Source organism: Equus quagga, chromosome 5 (genome assembly GCF_021613505.1).
Source record: "Equus quagga isolate Etosha38 chromosome 5, UCLA_HA_Equagga_1.0, whole genome shotgun sequence".
Taxonomy (NCBI): Eukaryota; Metazoa; Chordata; class Mammalia; order Perissodactyla; family Equidae; genus Equus; species Equus quagga.
This window is the reverse complement of record NC_060271.1, coordinates 131,561,981-131,585,829: the sequence shown is the minus strand read 5'-3', so window position 1 is coordinate 131,585,829 and position 23,849 is coordinate 131,561,981. Positions and strand designations below refer to the sequence as shown.

The following is a 23,849-nucleotide window of genomic DNA, read 5'->3' as shown; positions in this document are numbered from 1 at the left end:
GGCTGGCTGAGCGTCTCTGTCCCCGGGAGCTGGCAGCTCCGTGGGGATGACACCAGATGAGCCTTGCACTGTGGTTCACAGCAACGCTTACTCCTCCCTCTGAATACACTCCATCCGCAGGCGCCAGCCCCTGTGAAGATCAAACGTTACATGAGGAATAAACATAAGAAGTAGAGTTTGATAGGTTTTTCTGGTCCCTATCTTACGAACTATGAGTTCTTGAGGATTTACACAACCTTTTTGAATAGCAAGGTGGAGCAGATGCTTTAGTCTTTATCTTTCTGTTGATTAAATGAATATTCTTCTTACTTGATAGGGCTGTACCTCTGTAAAAATTTTTAATTAAAAACATCTGATGAGATGTTAGCTCAGGGCCAATCTTCCTCAAAAAAAAAAAAAACCCACAAAACCTGGGGGGAAACATCTGAAGAGATACATATAAATATGTGTAAGAATATCTGAACTCCTTAAAGAAGGGGAACCATATATTGGGGCTTGTTTTAATAACCTGAGAGTTTTGGAGCCTAAGCAGAACTTTTGTTGATCCAAGTGTGTAGGTTTATAGATTAGTCCCTTGACAGAAGTAGTTTTTATCCCGGCTGATGACTAGAATTACCTGGGGAGCACCTAAGAAAAGTCCTAGTGTCTGGGTCACCCCCTCCGGCCAAGGAGAGCAGAGCCTCTCAGTGTGGCCCTGCTGTCTCCAGGAGGGCCTGACGCCCCCGGGTGATTCTAAGTGGGTCAGGCGGGTGAGGCGCTCAGGTGCCCAGGAGTGCTGGAGCTCCTGGCCCATGCTGTGGGGACCACTGCTTATACGATTCTGAATTTTATATAAGTAGTTAGGATGATTACTTTAAATGGCAGCCTTACATGATAGCTTCTGAAATAATATGATTTGTAAAAAGTTGGTTGATAAGTGCATGACACAAAATCACCGTCACTGGTACGTACCGAGTAGGAATACAGGCTTCATCATCTTACGTGTAAGTGTAATCATAGGGCTCTAGAGTTAGCAGTCATCGGGAGATCCTCCAGTCAGCCCTGCAGGTGACAGTGACCCTCGCCCAGGGTCACAGCACTGAGGAGTGAGCCTGAGGCTCGTCGGTCTGCAGACCAGAGCCTTTCCCGCTGCCCACGTCGCCTCCTGCTGGAACAGAACAGAAGGCCTCTTGCCCCCTCGCCAGCCTTTGATTGAGGCTTAAACACAGTGAGCAGGTCCCCTTCAGGGCCCACATGTCCCCGTGACTGTCCTGCTTGTCCTTTCCAGGGACGCTGCTGCAACAGGCCGCGTCAGCGCTGCCCCACTTTTCTCTTGCGGGTCTTGCGCCCTCTGTGCTCGTACCCGGCCCTGGCCCAGCCTGCTCCTAGTGCGCAGCTTGTCTGCTTCTACTGGGGTGTTTGTGTGTTTATCTAGACAAGGTGGTGTTTTAATGCTCAGTCAGGAATGCCGTAAACTTTCTTTGATACATTTAGGCATCTGCCTAGTTTGGAAAGAATTGATTTAAAAAAATAGGAGAATACTGTATATAAGAAAGCAATTGCAGATAATTGTGAGTAACAGTGCAGGTTGTGTCTCCGAAGGCTCTGGGTTTATCCTGATCCTGGGATTTGGCTCCTCTGATTTCTGCTTTGAATAGGAACTTGACACTGGGAAGCGGTGGGGGGTGAGGTTTTAGGTTGGATTACCAGGAAATCCTCTTTAAAGGGAGTATCACTTTGGGTCAGAGACTTGCTGGTTGTTGAGGGTAAAGTGTGCTTTCCCTGCAGCTGTTTTGAGTTGGAGGGTGAGCCGCGTGGCCCAGAGTGAGAGAGAATAGTTCACATTTTCCATTCGGTTGTAAGGTGAAGAATACGATGGTTTGCTTACTTTATGTGCTCAGTTGTTTGCGTGGACTACTGTCTTTCTGTCTGTCTGTCTTTCATCTGTTCCACAGACTGTCTCCTTAACTCAGATTTATGGATTATGGGTGAAGTTTTTTTTAAATATATAGAAAAAGGTATAAAGTCAAAGTGCTAAGTTTCTGTAATGGATTTGAAATTCATATGTGCCTCTTTTGGCCTATATATCTAAGTATTGAAAAAATTAAAGCAATTTGCTTATTTACTGAAAATGGGTTAAATGGAAAGAAGAATCATAGAAGCCAAGATAAGGCAAGCCTAGATCAGGCACTGTGCCAAGTGGGGAATACGGACCCGACCTACACGTCCTTACGGTCCCGTCAGGGGAATAAACTAACAGAAAAATGGCAGGCCGTTCCAGGTGGTGAATAAAAGCCGGGTGACTCGTCCAGGATAGAAAGTTGATTTGGGACAGAGGTAGCGGGTGCGGAGGGGGAGCCCTGGATCTGAGTCCCAGTCCTGTGCTTTCTGCCTTGGGGACAGTTTAGACCGTCTCTCCGGGCCTCCCCTGTAAAGGAAGGATGATACCGTCTCAGGGTTGAGGTGATGATGAGCCGTCCTGTGAGTAAAGTCAGTGCTCGGCACACGTCCTGCAGCAGTAGGCGCTCGCTGCCGTGGGCTCCACCACATGAGGCCGGTAAGTGGGACAGTCTGAGAAAGCGGGGCTCGAGCTGGCCCTTCAGAGACTGAGAGAGCAGAGAGGAGCGATGGAGGTGCAGGAGGAAGAAGGACAGGGACAGAGGTGAGGCAGGAGCGAACATTTGAAGTGTGCTCTAGGTATGGTAGGTGGAGGGCTAACGAGGGGACGAGAGGAGAGACGACTTATAAATTTGTTAATTTGGACACATTCCGGAATCAGTCTTATTTTGATGTTTTGGTCTTTTCCTACTTAGAAACAGCATGTAGACTACAGCAGAAATAAAAACCCCGTTTCAGCATTTTGCATACCTTCTAGAGAGTGTTCTTTGTCACTGTGGTTGTAAGTTTCTTTGTCCTTATCCTCTCTTCCCACTCCCTGTCTTCTCCTTCATCTTATGTTCTTATAAGTCTCTCCTCCCTTTTCTGACTTAAACTTACCCCTCTCTGGGTCTTGGTTCAGCCAGTGGCACCCACACAACCGTGGGAGATCTCTTCTTGGTTGTTAGGGCCAGGGGGTTGTTGACCCGCGAGCTGGAATGAGTCCAGCTTAAAGGCTGAAATATGCCAACTTGTTTTAAAAACTGTAATTCCGGTAATATCCACTATGTGGTGCTCACGTACCAGAAATAAATTCTAAAACTTGTTGAAAGGGAGCTCAAAAACATTGTGACCCTGTGTGGAGAGGTTAAAATCCAGAATCACAAAAATAGGGGCCATTGGAGCATGTTCACCTGCTGCGCAGAGATTCGCCTGGGTTTCTCTGAGTGAGAACCTCCAGCACCGCTTTAATAATGTGCCCCGCTGGTTTCATCAGTCCCCGAATCTCAGGACGTGGGCTACTGCAGGTTTCCTGAGAGGCCGTGCAGACATCAGACAGTGTATGATAAGCTGTGAAACAGCTGCAGAGAGAAGCTGTGCTACTGGTAACATTTGAAAACGACATCAAGACAGACAGCGGACTCTTCCCCTTATGACATGGAAGAAGTATTCTGGAAAGGAAAATCGACAGGGTTCAAAGCAACCGTCTCTTTTTTCACTTTGAAGCCTGCCATTTCTGTGACCAAAGGTAGTTTTAAAGTAAACTCTTTATTATCTCTTTTTAAAAAAGGTTTTTTTAATGAGCAGCTGAGCTCTCATTTAGAGCCTGAGTAATTTCCATGATTTCAGCGTTTTCACAGGCTGTGCTGGGGTTGATCGTCGGTGCCTGATGCTTATGGAACCTTTTCTTCCCTTTGCAGGTTTTCATCTCTGTGAACTGCCTCAGCACAGATTTCTCTTCTCAGAAGGGTGTGAAGGGGTTGCCTCTGAATATTCAGATTGACACCTACAGTTACAACAACCGCAGCAACAAGCCCGTGCATCGGGCCTACTGCCAGATAAAAGTCTTCTGTGACAAGGTGAGGCGTCGGGTTGGATGGGGACCTTGGGGTAAAGCGTGCGAGAGAGGCTCTTCCTCACGGGAAAGGACCAGGGTCTTTTAATATTTGAGTTCAATATGAATGTATTGCCAGTAATATGAATAGCTTATTTTAAATTAGTGATTATTGTTTTAGCCATGCAAAGACACATTATATAGTGGGGAAAAAGAATCTCGTTTTAACTGAAGAATTAGAAGGGTCAGTAAATACCTTCTGTTGGGCGTGTCTGCTGGTCAGGCTGGTGTACCTTGGATGCCCAGTGGGCTGTGCTCAGTCCTGGGCGGCCCCTCAGCGTCCTGGGGTTTGTGGGCAGCGGCCGAGGTGTTGGAGCTCCTCTTGAGCCTTGTGTCTGAGGACTCCGTGTGAACGACTCTTAGAGGGCTGCCCTTCGACTGGCTCACCCCCCTGCAGGCCCTCAGGTAAGTCGTGAGCCGGCTCGCTGACGCGGGAGGTGAGATCCAGGTTCTGCTCTGCAGCAGCAGGCGGGCAAGGAGAAAGTGAAGGCCCAGGGGATTTCGGTGTCATTGCTTTTCTCTGGTATGACTACTTTTTTCCTGGAGAAGAGATGACCTCCTTCGGCAGGTGCAGAGCCAGGGGCTCAGCTGGATTAGATTCAGAGGGCACCGTTGGCGCACTGTGTCTTAAAGATTGGAGACAGCGGTGTCCGTGAGAACTGGGCAGTAGCCGGAGATGAGCGAGTGGTCCGTTGAACTACGATTGAAGAAGACTCTGACTTTGTCCACTCAAAACTATTGGACCATGTTTTTTTGCCAGTTTCCTTTTCATGCTGTTAAAAAACCTCTCAGTTAGTAAGGTTTTTAGAAGGTACTAGGAACCTGGAAGTGTATCTGCCATCAGAGGCCTGGTGTGCTAACTTCTGCACTAGGTACGCAGGGCACAGTCGGGCCCCAGGGGATAAGCGTGAGACCTTCCGAGTTCAGGGAGTTCCTCACCAGCCGGCAGGTCGCGTTTATCGAGCGCCTGCCGCGTGCCTGAGAACGTGCCGAGCCCTGTTAGTTTTCAGTTGTTGCTGTTAACGAATTACCACAAACCGAGTGGCTCAAAGCAACACCCACTTATTGCCTTATGGTTTTGGAGGTCAGAAGTCTGATGTGGGTCCCCGGAGCTGAAATCCAGGTGTTGGAAGGCTCAGCCTTGCTGGAGGCCCTGGCCGAGAATCCCTTTCCGAGCCTTTCCTCCTTCCCGAGGCCGCCTGCATTCCTTGGCCCGCGGCCCCTTTCATCTTCAAAGCTGGGAGTCTCCCGATGCTGCGTCCTTCTCGGCTCTCCCACCGGCTCCTCTGCTTTTAGGAACGCGTGATTGTGCTGGGCTCACACAGACGATCTGGGACCGTCTCCTTGTTTGAAAGTCAACCGATTAGCAGCCTGAATTCCCCTTTGCTCTGTAAGCTGATGTATCCACAGGTTCTGGGGGTCGGAATGTGGACATCTTTGCGGGGCTGTTAGTCTGCCCTCCACAGTGCTTTCACAGATGCTGCATTTACAAATGACGAGGCACATCTAGTGTGGGGCAGGGATTTCTGACCCTGAGTCAATGACATTTCTTTCCTTCACACCACTTTCCTCTTTTGAACCAAAAGAAAATCTATTGGGATGTCATGTTCTTTTTCTAAAAATCTAGGGAGAAATTATGACGTTATTGGTTCAACTTAAAAACTTTTTTCATATCTGCTGTTTCTTAAAAATTCTATTTAATAATTTTGCTTGACGTTATTTAGAATTTATAAATAAGTTCCTTTTTTGAATGCTATGAAGGTGTTTATTTTTCACAAGACGTCTGCTAACCTCAGGTCGTAAACCGAGTAGAGGCTCGCTGTGCTGTGTGCTCAGGGCCAGCTGAGAGGCCCTGCGTCGGAAACAGCACTGTGGAAAGGCTCTGATGGGCAGTTCCTGCTTCAAGGCCTTTCGTCGGTGTTGAGTGCTGTCATCTCTTAGAGCAGTGTCTCAAATTATCGATGGTGAGGGACCGTGTTTTTTATTTCTAATCTGTCGTCAGCTTATACTTCCATAAAATACAATAAAAACACAAATGAATTGCGAGAAAAAGGAACTGAAACATAAGGTAATACAAACTACAAGCCCCAGTTTTTTGTTATTTGATTTAACAGATACAAATTTCTTCTGTCTCATTGCTTTCCAAATGCTGCGTCAGTTCCTGATGGATATCTCCTGGGACCATAACAGTTCGTGGACTGATGCTGGTCCGTGGATCGCACTTTGAATATTGCTGTATCGGAGGATGTGAGCATGAGTTAGCATGAACTGGAATTTACATATCAGATGGTAAAAACTGTACAAGAAATTTTGAAGAGAAGTAGTAGTATCGATTCATGCTCTTAAACAAATATGGTTTTAATACCAAGCCTTTCGAGCGAGGCTCCTGTATTGGTAGCTGGTTTAGAAAATGAAACACAGGAAAGGTTTCATGAATTGTGCAGTTATTTTCTTAATCAGCGGTGGTACAAAGTTTAGAAACCAGTTCTCTTTCTAGGCAAGTGCGTGCTAATGTATTCTGTGAAGCAGGATTCCTTTTCTTCAAAGTTGCAAGATTGAGTGTGGTTTGGGACAACACACGAGTCCCTCTTCTGGTGTAACCGCTTGCGTGCTCTCTGTGCGTTCCGATCCCATGTGAGGGGAATATGTTATCCACGGTCTTGGACAGCACGTCAGGTGTACAGGCAGCAGTCAGTCACGGTTTTTTCATTACTTGGGTGTGAGTTCTGTACAGTGGTCAAAGAAAATCACACAAAGCTGTGGTTAGAAACTAGGTGTCTGCATCTTGTGGTGCTTTGTGTGGGCTGTCGGATGCCCCCGTACCCTCAGCCTTCAGGGGTATGGCTTTCTTTGTAAGGCCACTGGAAGTATTCCTTACCTGTCTTTCCCTACTGGCTGGAGTAGAGATCTACATGGAGATGAAAGTGTTGGTCTCCTCTCCCATTTTCAGCCCTCATGGCATATAGGAGTGGTAATGAGCATTGTATAATGGCAAGGGACAGGATGAAGTGGCCAGGACAGTGGGTTGGACAGTCTCAGAGCTGTTACGGGTTGATATAAAATCCTTCATGAGAAGAAAATATGTATGTGCGGTGTGTAATTAAGTTTTAAAGTCCTGAGTCCTTCACCCACTAGAAACCTCGTGTGACCTCACGCTCACTCCTGATTCTTGTGCCTCTGGTTGTAACTGCCCTTGTCCCTTATGGTTGATCACTTCTTCTGTTCCAGGTTCGCCCCATGATGCCTCATCTCTGTGGAACATCCACCTGCCTCCTTGATTCTCTCCTTTCTGAGACTTGACTCACCTCTTACTTGGTGCCTGTCGATTAATTTCCCTCTGCTGGCTCTCTAAAACTCTCACATTTTATGAATCTGGTCTACATTTGCAGTGAGAAACCACAAATAAGACATGTTTTGGTTCCTTCAGAGGTATTTGTTGTTTTTCTCTCCTAAGAGGAAGTTGTATCAGTACTTTATTCTGAATTGCTTCACTATGTTGAATGGAATGGTTGTTTATTTCAGAAGCAGCAGCAATCTATCACTTTTTCAGAGAAAACGGGAACAGATGTTGGATCACTAACCAACGGAGATTTGGCAGCTCCTCTTTCTATGAGCTTGTGTATATCTCTGGTCCGTCCTAATAGAGAAAAATTTCAGCGACACTTACTTCCCACAGATAATGTTCTTCTTCGTCAGAGTAGATACTCGTTGTAGCTGTAGCTGGGAACAGATGCTGTGGTTGACCTCCTGGGCCATGGCCTGGTGCGATTGCCCAATATCAGTCTTTTTAGTTGTCGATTGAGAGAAAGAATCACAGCATCCTGAATGTAAAGGGTTCTCCATAACGTCGTAGGACTACCTTCAACATTTCTTGTAGTGTGTGTCTACTGGTGATGAATTCTTTCAACTTTTGAATGTCTGAAAGTCTTTATTTCATCTTCAATTTTGAAATAGGTGTAAAATTGTATTTGACATGCCAGCCCCAAAGTTATGCTCAGTCTGGTTTGGCAGCATGGGTTCACGGGTGTGGATCCTGGGTGCGGACTTACTCCACTCATCAGCCATGCTGTGGAGGCATCCCACCTGCAAAAAGTGGAGGAAGATTGGCACAGATGTTAACTCAGGGCTAATCTTCCTCAAGCAAAAAAAAGAGGAAGATTGGCAATGGATGTTAGCTCAGGGCCAATCTTCCTCACCAAAAAATAAAAATAAAAATTTGTAGTTGACTGTTTTTTTCCTTCTGTGCTTTAAAGATGTGGCTCTACGGTCTTCTGGCTTATGTTGTTTCTGACAAGAAATCTCCTATCATTATCTTTGTTCTTCTGTATTTAATGTGTCTTTTTTTCCTCTGTTTCTAAGATTTTCTTTTTTTACTGGTTTTGAACTTTCTGGTGTATCTCTTTATGTTTCTTGTTCTTAGAGTTTATTGGGCTTCTTGGATCTGTGGGTTTATAGCTTTCATCATATTTGAAAAATCTCCAGCCATTTCTTCAAATATGATTCCTCCTTCCTCCTCCTTTGGGGACAGAAATTACACATATATATGGCTGCTTGAAGCTGTCTCATAGCTCACTGATGCTCTTTTTTTTTTTAGGTTACTTATTCTCTCTGTCTTTCTTTTTGGATATGTCTATTGTTATGTCCTAATGTTCACCAGCCTTTTCCTTTGCCTTGTCTAAACTGCTATTAACCCCATCCAGTGTATTTTTCATCTCAGTGTAGTTTTTATCTCTAGAAGATCAATTTGGATCTGTTTTATATCTTTCGTGTCTCTGCTTAATGTGTTCAGTTTTTTCCACTATCTTTTTGAACGTATGTGCTACAGTTAGAATAACCGAGTCTGACTGCTGTGTCAGTGCTGGCTTGGTTTCTGTGGTTTGATAGCCTCTCGTTCAGCTGTGTTGTTCTGCTTCTCTACGTGCCTGGCAATCTTATTGGATACCAGACGTGGCGAGCACCTTGTTGGGTGCTGGGTGTATTTCCATCCTGTGCATCTTCTCGAGCTTTGTTCCGCGATCTCGTGAAATTACTCAGGAACAGGTTGACCCTTTGGATCTGACTGTGACGATTTGATGGGTGGGTCTGGAGTGGTGCTCAGTGCCAGGGTGGTTATTCTCGACTGAGGCGAAGCTGTCCCACTGTCCTGCCCACTGCCCTGTGAGTTAAGTTTTTCCGGTCTGATTGGTGGGAACAGCACTGTTTTCCCTGTGTGGGTTTCAGGCACTGTTCGCTCGTCTGTTCTGAGGGTTCCCCCCAACGTCGGGTTACTTCCTCACACCATGTACCTCCCGGCACTCTGAACATGCGAGGACGCTCTGAAGGTCTCTGGGGCTTTCTCCTGTACCTCTTCCCCCTTTGCTGCCGTGGAGTCTCTGGACTTTGAGCTCTGTCTTCTCAACCCAGGAGCCCTGCTTGAGGAATCCCTGGACGTCCCTTCCTGTGCCACACGCAGTCTGGAGGCCCCGTGAACCAGGCAGCACCAGGGGGCTCACCTCACTGGGTTCCTGCCTCTCAGGGGTCGCCACTCCTTGTTGCCTGGATGGCCAGGGCCTTAAAAATCCTCATTTCATGCTTTGTTGTTTTTTTTTAGTTTCAGGGTGGAGGGTAAATCTGGTCTGTGTTACTCCCTCTTGATGGAAGCAGAAGTCCCTTATTCTTTGTGGATGTAACTGATAAATAAGGAGGGAAATGTCCTATTTTGTAAAACTACCTATTGGGGTGTATAGTTTATCATTAAAATGAAGTTATTGTTAGACTGTTAGAAGGGACTGAGAGAGAGACAGACCAAAGCCATACAGTAATGGGTGGGAGATTGGGGATGTTGACTTGTTTTTCTATGTCAGGAAGGTGATGTTTGTGTCAGTACTACAGTTTTGTAAGCAGGTTATGTTTACCGATACGTTAGTATATTGACATCTTCTGCAAGAGGCAGAAGGTGGTTTTGTATTTTGTTTTTTTAAAGGTGGTTTTATTGTATAATGGTGCCAAGATCAGTGGGATGATTTTGATTGCCTCTTTGCTATCAGGGAATTTATTCTCAGAAAAATAAGCTACCAGTTCATACTTAACTGGATAACTTGGTAAAGAAATCTGTGCTATCTGGAAATAAATGCCAGTAGATGCCAAGATGATTAACTGTTAGTTTTTTTTACACTTATTTCTTAATTTCAGGTTGTGTTTATTCCTCATATGATTCTGTATTTTTGTGGGTTCAGTTGCGAGGCTCCGCCAGTCTGTGTGCAGTTGGTATTCATTGTGCGTATGTGTCCTCTGTGTAGGACTGCGAACACTCTCTCCTTCAAGTGATTGTGCACACTTCTTGTTAAATGTTTGCTTTTGTGCGTTCTAGTCGGTCGTGTCTGTCACTTAGTTGGTGGCCGGTCCTCAGGCAGAGTCCTGGCTCCGGTGACGACAGTGCCCATGTAGGAAAGTACGCTCAAAGCAGGGCCGTCCTCTGTTTTCCTTCATTAGTTTATTACTAGACAACAGGAGAAGTCGCTCGTGTCTTTGAAGGCAGTGGGGTACATTCGCGGATTTTCCTAGCTTTTCCTTTAACCTGGCCACATCCATTACTGAGGGGAATTTTGCTCTGTTTGTTTGTTTTTTTAATAAATACTGTTTTCCTGTGATTTTATATGGTTAAAAATAGTTACAAGAATAGACTTTTTAAAGGAAACTGCTATGATAAACAAGCTCCTTGAAGACAGTAAGTGATGGAGTTCTTCTCCAGAGAGCTTTTTCCCCCCACTAGTCAGGATGAGAGTTAAATATTTTAAAGAGGATCAGATAAACAGAATCCTGTCTTGTCTTCTCTTGACCTATAGGGAGCCGAGCGGAAAATCAGAGATGAAGAACGAAAACAAAGCAAAAGAAAAGGCAAGTGCACTGACCCCAGCTCCCAGCTGACCGCCTGTAAGTAGAAGCGTCTCCCCGAGCGTCTTGATCTTCCCTTTCAGGGCGCTGGCCTGACGTCCAGGCAGAGGATAGAGCAGTGGCTGTCTCTTTCCCGACTGTGAGCCGGGAGCTTTGACTCCCTTCCCAGGCACAGAAACAGATGAGCAGCTAAACTGAGTACTTTTCTTGGGGAGCTGCAGGAAGCATTCTTGAGCTCTTCCAGAGTTCAGGCTCTTTTGGCTGTTAGTTCTAGTTCAGGATGCTGGTTCCAGTCCAGTTCCATGGCCAGTTGGACATTTCACTGGCAAAGCTTTTTTCTTTTTCTTTTTTTTAATGTGACCAATATTTATATTCACAAAATCCTGTATCTCCGAGTTAGAAGGAAAAGAAGTGCTGCTCTGTGTCACAGTGTCATCCGCAGTCCGTGGCTGCGCGCGTCTGCTGTCTGAACGTTTGTCTGGCTCAGAGACGTTTGCCCGCAGCACATTCATCAGGGTTCTCCTGCTGGCGTCAGAGCACCAACTCCGGTGTCACTTCAGAGAACAGCTGACTAACCAGGAAAGCTCTCACCAAGTACTGCAGGGCCAGGTGATGGGTGAAGATGGAATAGTGATTCAAGAAACTAAAAAGTAGACAGTCACGGGCCCACCCAGTCATGTAGGAGTTAAGTTCACGTACTCTGCTTCAGCGGCCCGGGGTTCACTGGTTCAGATCCCAGGTGCGGACATGGCACTACTTATCAAGCCATGCTGTGGAGGCATCCCACAAATAAAGTAGAGGAAGATGAGCATGGATGTTAGCTCAGGGCCAGGCTTCCTCAGCAAAAAGAGGAGGATTGGCAGTAGTTACCTCAGGGCTAATCTTCCTCCAAAAATAAGAAAGAAATTAGTCCTACTTACTCTTATCCTCTCTGGTTAAGTTCTGGAGTTGAAAGTATAACGTAAATGTGTATGTTCTGAAGTTGAAGAGTATGTTGTGGTTAGCACGTAAATTGCTTAATGAGGATTCCTAAGGTGAAATTACTTGTAAATTATGTTGATACAGTTATAAGTTTTAGCCTTTCAGACAAAAACTAAACGTGCTTTGCCTCTGTTCCAAGTCTTCCGTCTGTGTGCGTGTCTGCGTGTGTGTAAAGATACCTTCTCCTCTGATTTTGAGAAGGTATTCGGTTGATTTTAGTGTAAACACAAACATGCGCTGATTTTCTCTTAGTCCAGTGCTGCGCCCGGTACCTGACAGAGTGCTGCAGTGTGAGCTCCTCAGACTTGAAGAGAACGCTCTGTGGCCTGTGTCCAGTCTGTGTCTCCAAGTTGTTTACTGTGATGTCCTTTTTCTTTCTCAGTTTCTGATGTTAAAGTGCCACTGCTTCCCTCTCACAAGCGGATGGACATCACGGTTTTCAAGCCCTTTGTTGATCTTGACACGCAGCCTGTCCTCTTCATCCCCGACGTGCACTTCGCTAGCCTTCAGCGGGGCGCTCACGTAGGTAACCAGGGCCCCAGGGTGGCTGCAGGGCAGCGAGGCTCGACGCTAAGGAAGTCTTCGGCGTTGTTCTTGGTAGACAGAAGCTAAAATTTAGGGAGCTTTGACCAGTGTTAAGGGTCAGCTCCATGGCACGTGCCGTTGTGATATGATGTCCTTGTGGTAAAGTGTTTAAGCATTGTTGATTTGGGAATGCAGTAACCAACCTGTCTACCGAGTTCTGTTTGTATTTATTTATTTATATCTTAGCTCATTTAAAGATGCTGGAGGGCTGGCCCCCTGCGGTGGTGGTTAAGTCCTGTGCTCTCCACTTCCATGGCCTGGGTTTGCGGGTTTGGGTCCCGGGCGCAGACCACTTGTCAAGCCACGGTGTGGCGCTGACCCACATGCAAAATAGAGGAAGACTAACACAAGTGTTAACTCAGGGCTATTCTTCCTCAAGGGGAAAAAAAAAGAGGAAGATTGGCAACAGAAGTTAGCTCAGAGTAAAACCTCCTCACCAGAAAAAAAAGAAGCTAGAATAATAATTTGGAGTTTGAGACCATGATTATGTGAATTTAACTTCTATGGGTCTGGCTGGGGGGGATCGCCAGAGGAATACCTAGGGTAGGTAGCCTTAATGGCATAACGAACATTTGCAGGCTGTTTTCATGGTTTCGGTCACTGAATCATCATTGGCACACGTGCAGCCATGTCTTGACAGTTGATGCAAAATTTAACACAGTCGTGCCCTGCTTTGAGCAAAAGCTCAGTAGAGGTGGGAACGTGAATAGAGTGGAGCGTGCTTTCCATGCCGAGCTCAAATAAGTATCAAAAAGGCGGTCCGCCGCGCACTTTGTAGACAGATTTGTTAGTTACGGACTAGTGATTTTCAGAGTTCTTGGAGGGAGCCACTGCAGTGCGTTCAGGTTCTAGCGAGCAGCCTTGGCGTGAGCAGGCGTCGGCAAACCTTTTTTGTCCAGGGTAAAATAGTAAACATTTAGGCTTTCTGGGTGGTATGGTCTCTGTTGTGACTGCTCAGCTATGCCACTGTGGGGACGAACAGCCATAAACAATACACCAGGGAATGAGTGTGGCTGTGTGCCAGTAGACACTCCATCTGCATAAACGGGCACCTGGCCAGGCTTGACCCGCCAGCCGTATTTTGCCAATCCCTGAATTAGAGGAGTTCAAGATAGTTCTAAGAATCTAGTTATTGAAAAATAAGAGTAGAGGATTTTGTATTAGATTGGTCAAATTCAAAATTATTTTTGTTTTAGGAATACAACAGTTATGGTCTGAAATATTTTGAGCGTATAGTTGGAAACCAATCTATTTTTTTGGTCTTAGGTCCTTCCCATTGCCTCAGAAGAACTGGAGGGTGAGGGGTAAGATTTCTCTTTTGTTTTGTTTTAATGAATTCATTTTATTTTGAAACAATCTCAAACTTACAGAAAAATTGCAAGCATGATACAAAGAACTCGTTTTTTCCTGAGCCATTTGAGAGTAGGTTGCCGACCCAAATGATCCATCCTTCCTAAATACTTTAGTGTGTATTTCCTGCAAACGAGGACGTCCTCCTGCGTCACAAAGTCAGGGTGTTCACGCTGAGACCAGTGGTACCAGCTGGTCCTCACACCCCATTCAAGTTTTGCCAGTTGCTCCGATAACGTCCTTTGTAGCAAAAAAGGATCCAGTTCAGACTCAAAGTGTGTTTAGTTGTCATGTCTAATCCCTTCAGTCTGGAACAGTCTCTCTCTCCCTGACTTTTCTGACCTGATGCTCTTGGAGATTGTGAACCAGTTGTTTTGTTGAAGGTCCCTCAGTTGGGTCTGTCCACTGTTTCCTCGTGATCAGATTCAGGTTGTGCATCCTGGTGGAGTGTCACAGACGGAACCTGTCAGGCACACTGCGTTTGCCCCGTTGCCAATGATGTTCGCTCTGATCGCTTGATTCAGCTGCTGTCTGCCAGGCCTCTCCACTGCGCAGTTACTCTTTCTCCTTTTGTGCCACGTGCTTCGTGGGGAGGTGCTTTGTTGTTGCTAGTACTGTCGAGTGGATTCCTTCTGCCTCCCAGCGCCCCTGTGGACAGCAGTGCAGAACCCTGCCCGCTCTTTCTGCGCCCTCCTCTCCCCTCTGATGCTGTATCAGACGATGCTCTGCTGCTATTCATAGGGTTTTCCTGGCCAGTTTTTCAGAAGTGGGTGGCCAGGTCCTTCTAGTCTGTCTTAGTCTGGAAGTTCTGCTGAAACCTGTCCACCATGGGGGACCCTGCTCGTACTTAAAATACTCGTGGCATAATTTTCAGCATCACATCAACGTGCAGCCGCCCCAGTACGACAACCCACAGACTGGTGGTGTGCTTCCCTACCTGAGAAACAGCCCCAATGCGAGTGCTGAGTCTTAACTGTTAGACCACCAGGGCTGGCAGTAGGTGTTTTGTAGCTTTATAAATATCTCATTCCTCATCAAACTTTCAACTTATTCATTTATTTATTTATGTCGCTATGAACTCTATTAATAGTTTCCAATTTTGTTCAAGAAGTTGTCATCGATTACTATCATTTACTTTGTTCAGATTGTCCCAGAGGGGTCAGTGGAGTCCTTCAAGCTTGCTCCTGGATCCCTTTGACGTGCCCCCCCCCACCTCCCAATTCCTTGAGTACTTCCTTGCCTTCAGGTACAGTGTGTTCCAGGCACTGTGTTTTCCCTTCTCCAGCTCTAGAATCAGCCTCTTCTCCAGGAAACCCTGGTTCCTTGTGGTGGAGAATGGGTTTTGGAATCCAGATGAGGCCCCTGGGTGCTCATGTGCACATTGAGGTGTTGCTGCTCCCTCACGTGGGCCCTGACTGCCCATACTGGCAGCCCTCCTGCTCAGGGCGCTACCACTGTGAGGGGTCGGGCACACTCTGGGCCATCGTAGCTCCCTGTTCCCTCCCAGGCTGACTGCGGGGCCTTCTCCCTGAAGGCTGGTCCTCAGCTGCCGCTGACCCTTCGTGCTCAGACGTGTCCTGCAGGTGCTTTCCTCCGAGGCTGCTCTGTGCCAGACGCTGAGGCTGACTGAGCATTTTCAGGCCACGACCTCTTCTTGAAGTGCTCTTTCTGCTCAAAACCAAGCACCCCCTGTTCATTTTCAGTTCCCTTACTGTCTTCTTGTTCACCTGCACTGAACGTGGAGCACCCCACAGCTTATGCCTTTGACAGCCGGTCACTCTGATCTTTTCATGTGTTTCTTCACACACACCTGTGTCCATTTCCCCCTTTTTATTTCCACTGACACTATTGCACATTTTAAATACATGTTAGCCCTTTAGAATCATTTGCTATGATTGTCCCCAGAGTCCTGCGACTGGTTCTTCTGCTTGTGGTCCTGGAGTCCCCTCCAGTCTCTACCACACACTAGGATTACAGCATTCTCATCTCAAAAGACTTTCAAAGGTTTCCTAATACCTGCAACATAAAACCTAAAACGCGGAGCCAGCCTGGTGGTGTAGTGGTTAAGTTCACACGCTCCACTTCGGCGGCCTGGATTCACAGGTTTGGATCTCGGGCATGGACCTTCGCACCTCTCATCAAGCTGTGCTGTGGCAGCATCCCACATACAAAATAGAGGAAGATGGGCACAGAAGTTAGCTCAACAGCAGTCTTCCTTAAGCAAAAAGAAGAAGATTGGCAACAGATGTTAGCTCAGGGCCAATCTTCCTTACCAGAAAAAACAAAACCCCTAAAATTCCTTGGAGCCAAATGATCAAGATCTTCCACAGTAAAGCCCAGCCTGCCCTTCTTGATTTGTCTTCCTGTGGAAGATCCTGCTGCATCCTGGCTTTGCATTTTCCTGCTCAGACCACCCCCCTTTTTGACACGCCCTCTCCTTTGTTACACCTTCATAGATGTCTCGAATCCTATCTCCTCCATCAAGTTTTTCCTACAGGCAGCTTGGTGTAGTGTAAGAGCAGTGGAGGGTGTCCGGCAGGTGAGCTGAGTGGTCCCAGCTTTGCGTCACATTGCAGGAGCCCTGGTTCAGTCAGTATCTTTGCTCGGGCTTCATATTTTCATCCACAAAGTAGGGAAGCTGGACCAGATAAACAGTGAAGATCATTTTAAAACTAAAACTCCGTGATGTACCCTAAAACTGTTTCTGCAAGTGATTGAAGTTGAAGACACTGTGTGCTTTCAATCGCCTGCAGATCTAACCTGAAGAGGGGGCCATACGGGGCAGAAGACGATTTTGCGATTCCACCACCTGCTAAGCTGGCCCGGATAGAAGAACCCAAGCGAGGTGCGTTGGTTGCATTTCCTGGTGGAGGTTTAAATTAGAAGTGAGTTCTGAATCTGTCAAAAGCATAAATTGCTCAAACACACTTGTCCGGTTTGACCTGCTTGAGTGTTCTGCCGTCAGACCAGCTCCTGGTCGAGCTTGGGCTGGGCAGAGTTGAAAGAAGCCGAAGCTGTGTTCTTCAGCGTGGACTTTATGCTGGTTCACGAACCAGCTGTTCAAGAACAGCTGGTTTGCTGTTCTTGGTGTGGATGTCTCTCTCTATTTCACCCAGTACCCCGGATCTGTGTTCTCACTTTGCTCATGTGAATGAATTAGCCCCTTTTCTTCTCTTTTCCTCCTTATTGCTGGTTGGGGATTAGTGCTGCTCTACGTGCGGAAGGAGTCGGAAGAAGTCTTTGATGCCCTGATGCTCAGGACTCCATCTCTGAAAGGCTTGATGGAAGCTGTAAGTAGCATGAGCTTTGTGATCTTCTTTAAAAAAATGAGAAGAAACGTAGATCGAATTCCGTTGGAACAAACTTGACCAGACCGTCCGGATGCCTTTGTGCTAAAATCTCTGAGGCCTTTCCCAAGTCCCAGCGCCATGTGTGCCTGTGGCACAGCCTGCGTTGGTCCTGCCTCGCGTGGCCCTCGGTTGTTTGCAACCAAGTACACTGTCTCCAAGCCGGTTGTCTCCACCCGGCACGCTGGTTGGCAGGTAGTGGTCACTCAGGCATGCCTAGTCCGCTGAATTGAGTGAATTTTTGCTGACCTATGAAATGGTTTAACTTTTATATGCTTGGTTAAAGGGAGGTTGCCATTTAACAAGCCATTTAGCAGCTAACAAAAATTCTTTTTAGGGGGCCAGCTCTGTGGCCGAGTGGTTCAGTTTGCACGTTCCGCTTCAGTGGCCCAGGGTTTTGCAGGTTTGGATCCTGGGCGCGGACATGGCACCACTCATCAAGCCATGCTGATGTGGCGTCCCACACAGCACAACCAGAAGGACCCACAACTAAAATATACAACTATGTACTGGGGGAGTTTGGAGAGAAGGAAAAAGAAAAGGAAGATTGGCAACAGATGTTAGCTCAGGTGTCAATCTATAAAAAAAAAAATCTTATTTTTAATCGAATAAAATCTTAAAAACTTCATGCATGAAAGCAGTGGCTCCTCGGTTTGCCTTTGAAACTCCTGATCCTGAGGAATGGCTGAACTTGTGTCAAGACCTTACGGAAAGCATATTTCAGGAAATTTAGAGGTGTGACCAATGATGACCATAAATCTTTCCTGCAGGATCTCAGCCAAGGGCGAAGCAGCAGAAAGGGCATCAGTGGGAGATGGCGTGAGAGTGCTGCACTGGTTCCCCTTTTGGCTTTGCCCCAGGGGAAAATTCAAGGAATCAGCGCTGTACCTTGATATTGATCAACCTGGGCCCCTGTAAGTCAGAGGAATCTTTGAGCTCCAAGCATGTGCATAGCTGGGCTAGAAACACGTTTCTCCTGGCTCCCCCAACAGCTGCATGTGTTGAATTCATTTAACAAATTATTTGTTAAGGGCCTGCTTTGTGCCAGGAGCTGGGCACTAGAGCTACAAGAGTAAGTGACACAGTGCCCAGTGGAGTTCAGGTTCCTGATGGGAAGACAGAGACAATAAAATAAGCAGAGAAACTAATACGTAATTTGCCAGGAGCTGGTAAATGCAGTGAAGAACAGTAACGCAGTGGAGGGGACGGGGGTCTGGGGGCCCTTGCTGAGACTGTCCAGGCAGCTCCAAGTCCACGGGCCTCTCTTACACATTCCCTCCCCTGCAGCACAGCCAGCACCAGCATTAGCACCTCTTCCTATCATTTTTCTGCTTCCTGAGACTTCTCCTGGCTTCCTCTTTCTTACCTTGACTTCTGACAACCCTTCCTCATTTAAGAATCATGCAAACTCTTGATTATGGAGAGAGAAGAGAGTGAAAAAGATTGAGGCTTTCTGTGCCAAATCTAACTTGTTCACAGCTCATAGGGAATTCGTCACGTGTCTCAGACCCCTTGGGGCTGGGACTTCGGAATAGACGAAGTATTTTATCCAGTGATATAGAAAAGAGATGGACTTGTTTGTACAGTGGGAGCTTGGATTTGGCTTAAAATCTATATTTTTGTCAAATTGAGAGTGATCTGAAGGTTGGTCTTCTGAGGCCCCGTTCGCAGTGCTGCCTCGAGCTTTGCTCAGATAGAGGGCAGGCGGTGGCCCCGGTGTGGGGTCGTCTGGACCACGGTTCCCAGTACAGATGTGCTGTAGCCTGAATCGGCTGCTTGTCCTCAGAGTCACTCTGCCTCTCAGATGGGCTCCGTGCCCTGAAGGGAAAACATCCAAAGTTGACACTGTACTGGTTTCGCTGCCTGTGTGGGCCTCTCATTGATCATACAGAGGGGCAGGGGGCTGAGCTCAGGGCCACACCCCGTGGCTGCAGCCACCTTAGCTGGAGCCTTTGTGCTCTCTGGAGCTATGGGTAGACCAGCTGAGCCCGGCTCTCGGTTGGTGATCAGAGACTTGGATGTTTCTCCTGGACTTGGGGATATTTAAATGTTTCTTTCCTTCCCGTAATTCTGTATCTGAAATTGACTCCTGCTTTGTGTGGGACGCGCTTTAATCCTCACAGCAGTCCTGTGGTCTGTGAGGTGAGAGTCTCACCCGACTGATGAGGGGAGGCTGAGGGTCAGAGAGGTGCCCGCTAGTGGAGGGCGAGTCAGAAGCCCTGCAGGGTAGGTGTGTCTGACTCTGAAGCAGAGCCGTCACGCGCTCGATCAGACCTCAGTGACTGTGTGGATTCGTGTCGCTGCGCGTTTGTCAGGACCCATGGAATGGACGTCCGCCCACAGAGTGAGCCCTGACGGCAGCTGTGGACTTCGCGTCATCGTATTGCAGGAGTGGTGGCTCATCACAAAGACGCGCCACACTAACGCGCGAGACGTTAGCCGCAGGGGCACTGTGGGGGTGAGAGGGGAACAACTGTGCTTTCTCCTCCATTTTTCTAAAACTTAAAACTGCTCTTACACAGTTACAGTTTTTAAAAAATGTCTATGACCGTCTAATACACTTATGGACATCTATAACCTAGGGGGAAGTAACAAGCTCCTGATTCCACCTCCTTCCAAAGGTAGGTGACAGCCCCTCCCCAGGATGTGCACTGGGTCTCATATATACTTTTTTTTTTAAGATATTTTTAATTTTCTTTTTTCTCCCCAAAGCCCCCCGGGTACATAGTTGTATATTTTTAGTTGTGGGTCCTTCCAGTGTGGCATGTGGGATGCCTCCTCAGCATGGCTTGATGAGTGGTGTCGTGTGCGTGCCCAGGATCTGAACCGGTGAAACCCTGGCCGCCGAAGCAGAGCGTGCAAACCTAACCACTCAGCCATAGGGCTGGCCCCTCATGTATATATTTTTGAAAAACAGAAAGTTGAATGACTATACCACTGTGTTAATGTATGTTGATTGTTTGTGAAAGCCACAAAAATACCATTTTGTAATTACTTTTCTTTGTTCTTTTAGATCTCAGATAAATACGATGTTCCCCATGACAAGATTGGGAAAATATTCAAGAAATGTAAAAAAGGGTGAGCATTGACTGACATTCTTATTGCCTCTAAATAACATTAACATTATATAACATTAATGTTATTCACATGCATTTGTGCCAGTCTAGAAACAGTTGCAGAAACACTAATGTGAGAATATATTTTTTCTTAAATTTTCCACATAAAATTGATCTACTTTTTAAAAACATCTTGTGGGAGTTTTTTTCAAGTAAAATTTTTATTTGCTCTTCGCATTCTTGGCGGCAGTGAAGTGGCTCCAAATTCCAGAGTACATTACGCAGTTTACTGAGGTTGACACCATCACTGCCCGGTATTGAGCCCCCAGCGTGGGTCAGGCACTGGGTCGGGTGCTTACCCTGTTACATCATGCTCACCCAGCCCCTGAGACGGGTATCACTGTTCATGCTTTGTCAACGAGGTAACTGAGGCACAGAGAGCCTGAGAGTCTTGTCCAAGACCAGGCAGCAGGTTAGTGCCGAGGCCGAGATTCAAGCACAGTCTGACGGCTGCAAAGCCTTTCTCCTTCCACTGCGCCTTCCTGCCTGGCTCGTTTTCAGTCATAGGACAATTGCTTCTTTGTCCAGAAATCAATATTTTGAGTTCTGTTTTACTTAAGTGTCTATGCTGTTTGGCACGAGTAAACAGGGTACAACATAAGAATTTTTTGGCTTAATTCTAAAGCAAATCCTAATTGGAATTTTCTAGATGGGGCTTGTGGGAAGGGTTGGACTCAGTAGTTGTTCAGCTAAACTTTGAAGGGAACTTGCTGGGGAAGAGAATTCGTCAGGGAGCCGTGGCTTCAGATCATGTGGAGTGTTTTATTGATACGCTTTCTAAAGCTGGACCAAGGACGGGCGCCTTTTGTGGGTTTACTCGTTTATCGAGTGAGCACTGACAAAGCTATAATAAATAAGCTGGTGTGTTTTGGTGTCACCTGCCCTGCACTGCTGTAAGGGCTTTACTTGAGTCCCTCATTTAAGCCCACAACGATCTTAGAAGACGAGCACTATTCTTACCTTCATTTCATAGGTGAGGAAGTTGAGGCTTAAGGAGGTTTAGCTACTTTGCCTCACGTGTCCTAGCTGCTAAGTGGCAGCACTGCCTGTGGAGTCTGGGTGTGCCTCCAGACCGCGGGAATGAGCGGGTCTGTCTTGCTCCCCTTGCCCAGGATCCTGGTGAACATGGACGACAACATCGTGAAGCACTACTCCAACGAGGACACCTTCCAGCTGCAGATCGAGGAGGCGGGGCCATCCTACAAGCTCACCCTCACCGAGATCTAGGGCGCGCTGGCCCGCCACTCCCGACGAGCCGCACGAAGCTGTGACGTGGGTCTTTGTGTTCGGCAAGCTGCGCGTGCACGGGTCAGCCACCTTCAAACGCAGGGACGTCGGTGGACGGGATTCGTTTCGAGTTGGAGATGGCCTTGCGTTTGGCAAGGAGATAGCATTGAATATATCACATTGGCGTTTTTCAGATGACAGAGAAATCCATATACCGTTATGTTTGAAATTTCTGATATAAATACTTAGGATTAAAAGTGAAAACTTTGTTCCAAGATTGAATAGACTCTCTGGGAACCTTTAGGATATCTGCTACATTATTTATAAAAATATGGGGGGATCTTCCTTGTCTCTTCACTGTCAGTGGGCCTGCTCACTAGTGCAAGTCAGAGGAAGCAGTGGGCTTGGCTTGCAGGACCTGGTGCCCGTGTCTGAACCCAGTGTGACTCTGGCTGCCGCAGGCGAGTGGGAGTGGCGTCCCGAGAGGGAAGGGTGAGCCGTTCTCCCTCAGCCTCACGTCCCTCATGAATGTTTACTCAAATAGGGCATGTTACTGAAATCTTCCTTTGCGACTTCCTTGAACATATCAACTGCCTTTCTTATGAAGAACTCACATGGGTTACAGTATGGATCAGTTAAGCTAAAGCTGCCTTGTATATAAGTGCAATACATTCTGAAGGCCTGTGTCTGTAAATGTGTACATACATGTCTTATATAAATAGATAATATATAAATATGGTGTCTGTGTACATACAGTAAAGAGATGCAGTGAAGTCTGCTGTAAAGACTTTCCCTTGACAAGCTGTGCAGCTGTTTTTGAGACGTCTCCCAGGCAGACAGAGGGCTGCTCAGCGGAGCCCTGAGACGTGCACTCCGTGTCCTCCCAGACACGGCCGTCGTCCACACCTCCCGACGGACAGCTCTGTTTGCTCCTGAGAGTGTCGTTAGTGGTTTTCTGCACTGTTTAACAAATGAAGTAAAGGAAAACACTGCTGCAGCTCATGTCTGTGTGTGTGCTACTGTCAGGCAGATGTGCCCAGTGGAGAGAACAAACAGTAATTGCAGCACACCCTGACTGTCATGTATCAGTCAGGTGACAGGGTTCAAGACGGGGCCCTTCCTAGTCTTCTCTTACAAGAAACGTTTTGTATTTTACCATGTTTCAGAGCCTTCACACTTCGGTTATCTCGTAAGCTAACAGTTCTAGAAAGCATTCATGAATTGATGAGACTATATTACTGTGGCAGGGAACAATTTGTATACATGTTTAAATACATAAAAATACTGAAAAGCGTAATTTCATAACATAAAATCACGGGTATCTTTAGGTTCAGGGAGCTAGAGTGGGTCGTTTGTGTAAGTCGGGTTTATAGCTACATTCTTACGTTAAAGTACTCGAATGAAGTATGTGAACTAAATTGCTGGTTTTCTAAGATAAGATATCATGGGAACGGGGCATAATAACAATATTTTGTATTTTGTTTTATGAAATTGATTTTGTCTTGTTTTTAATTGTATCATTGAAGATGTATTTTAAACCAAAGGGATTAAATTTTATATGTCTATTTCGTAACATGTCATTTCTTGTTATTCAGTTTGACTTTGTCCTTTCGTTAGTCAGTAAAGCACAATATGAGATCTTAGAATAGTGGAGCTGAAAAGAATTTCCTTAGTGTTTTCTCCTTATTTCCCAGCATGGGTACTCAGGTGTCTGTAGCATCCTTTTTCCTTACAGGTGTCCAGTGATCTAAGTAATTGTTCAGTAAGGGAGCCCTGAATAATTTTTCAACTGTTACCAAAATTTAACCACTAAAGCTGAAAGTAAATGCTTTCAGACCTAAAATCTTAGTGTTCTTAGTTTTTAGAAGCTTAACAGAAAATCTACCAATAATAATCTTTCAGTTCATCAGAATTTCTAAGTCAAATGGTTGTCATGAGCATATTCAGGTAGTCCACGCCTAACTGTGATAGACACTGAAATACACTTCTAATGAGTACGTGATCCAGTCAATGAAGTGAACTCCCTGATAGATTTCCCGTGACACCTGTGCGTTTGTCACTCTAATCTGTGGGCCACAAGTCAGGAATCCTTAGGGGCACACTCGGCTCCTCGTCACTCGGCGGTTCTGGAGCCCAGCTCAGCACGGGGAGCCTGTGGGGTGGGGCCCACACATCCACTCCTCGGGAGCCTTTCCTGGGCTCCACCTTCACCAAGGCTCCAGGGAGCTCCTCAGCTTCCCCTTCACCCCTGCCTCCCCACGTTCCGCTGCATTTCTTTCTCCCTTTGTCACTTCCGCCTTGAACCTTGGCTTTCCCCTGGAGGCCAGGGGCTCCCCCGACCTCGCCAGTGGGTTACCCCAGGTTCCCTCTCCTAGACTCGCTGCTGCATATGGTGATCAA

The 23,849-nt window shown here is 46.7% G+C and overlaps 1 protein-coding gene across 5 annotated transcripts in view; it reads left to right on the top strand.

The window, feature by feature from the left end:
* GRHL1 (grainyhead like transcription factor 1) overlaps nucleotides 1-23,022 on the top strand; it is a 50,139-nt gene extending 27,117 nt beyond the window's left edge. For 3 of the 5 annotated variants that reach the window (XM_046660198.1, XM_046660197.1, XM_046660196.1), the window contains exons 9-16: nucleotides 3,777-3,935; nucleotides 10,795-10,882; nucleotides 12,207-12,346; nucleotides 13,676-13,713; nucleotides 16,513-16,604; nucleotides 16,964-17,049; nucleotides 20,120-20,184; nucleotides 21,335-23,022. In XM_046660198.1, the coding sequence (XP_046516154.1) occupies nucleotides 3,777-3,935; nucleotides 10,795-10,882; nucleotides 12,207-12,346; nucleotides 13,676-13,713; nucleotides 16,513-16,604; nucleotides 16,964-17,049; nucleotides 20,120-20,184; nucleotides 21,335-21,449 (783 nt within the window). In that variant the 3' untranslated portion in view covers nucleotides 21,450-23,022. The remainder of the gene's footprint in view (nucleotides 1-3,776; nucleotides 3,936-10,794; nucleotides 10,883-12,206; nucleotides 12,347-13,675; nucleotides 13,714-16,512; nucleotides 16,605-16,963; nucleotides 17,050-20,119; nucleotides 20,185-21,334) is intronic. The other 2 variants (XM_046660200.1, XM_046660199.1) reach the window with 1 other exon arrangement.
* Nucleotides 23,023-23,849: the final 827 nt, after the last annotated feature.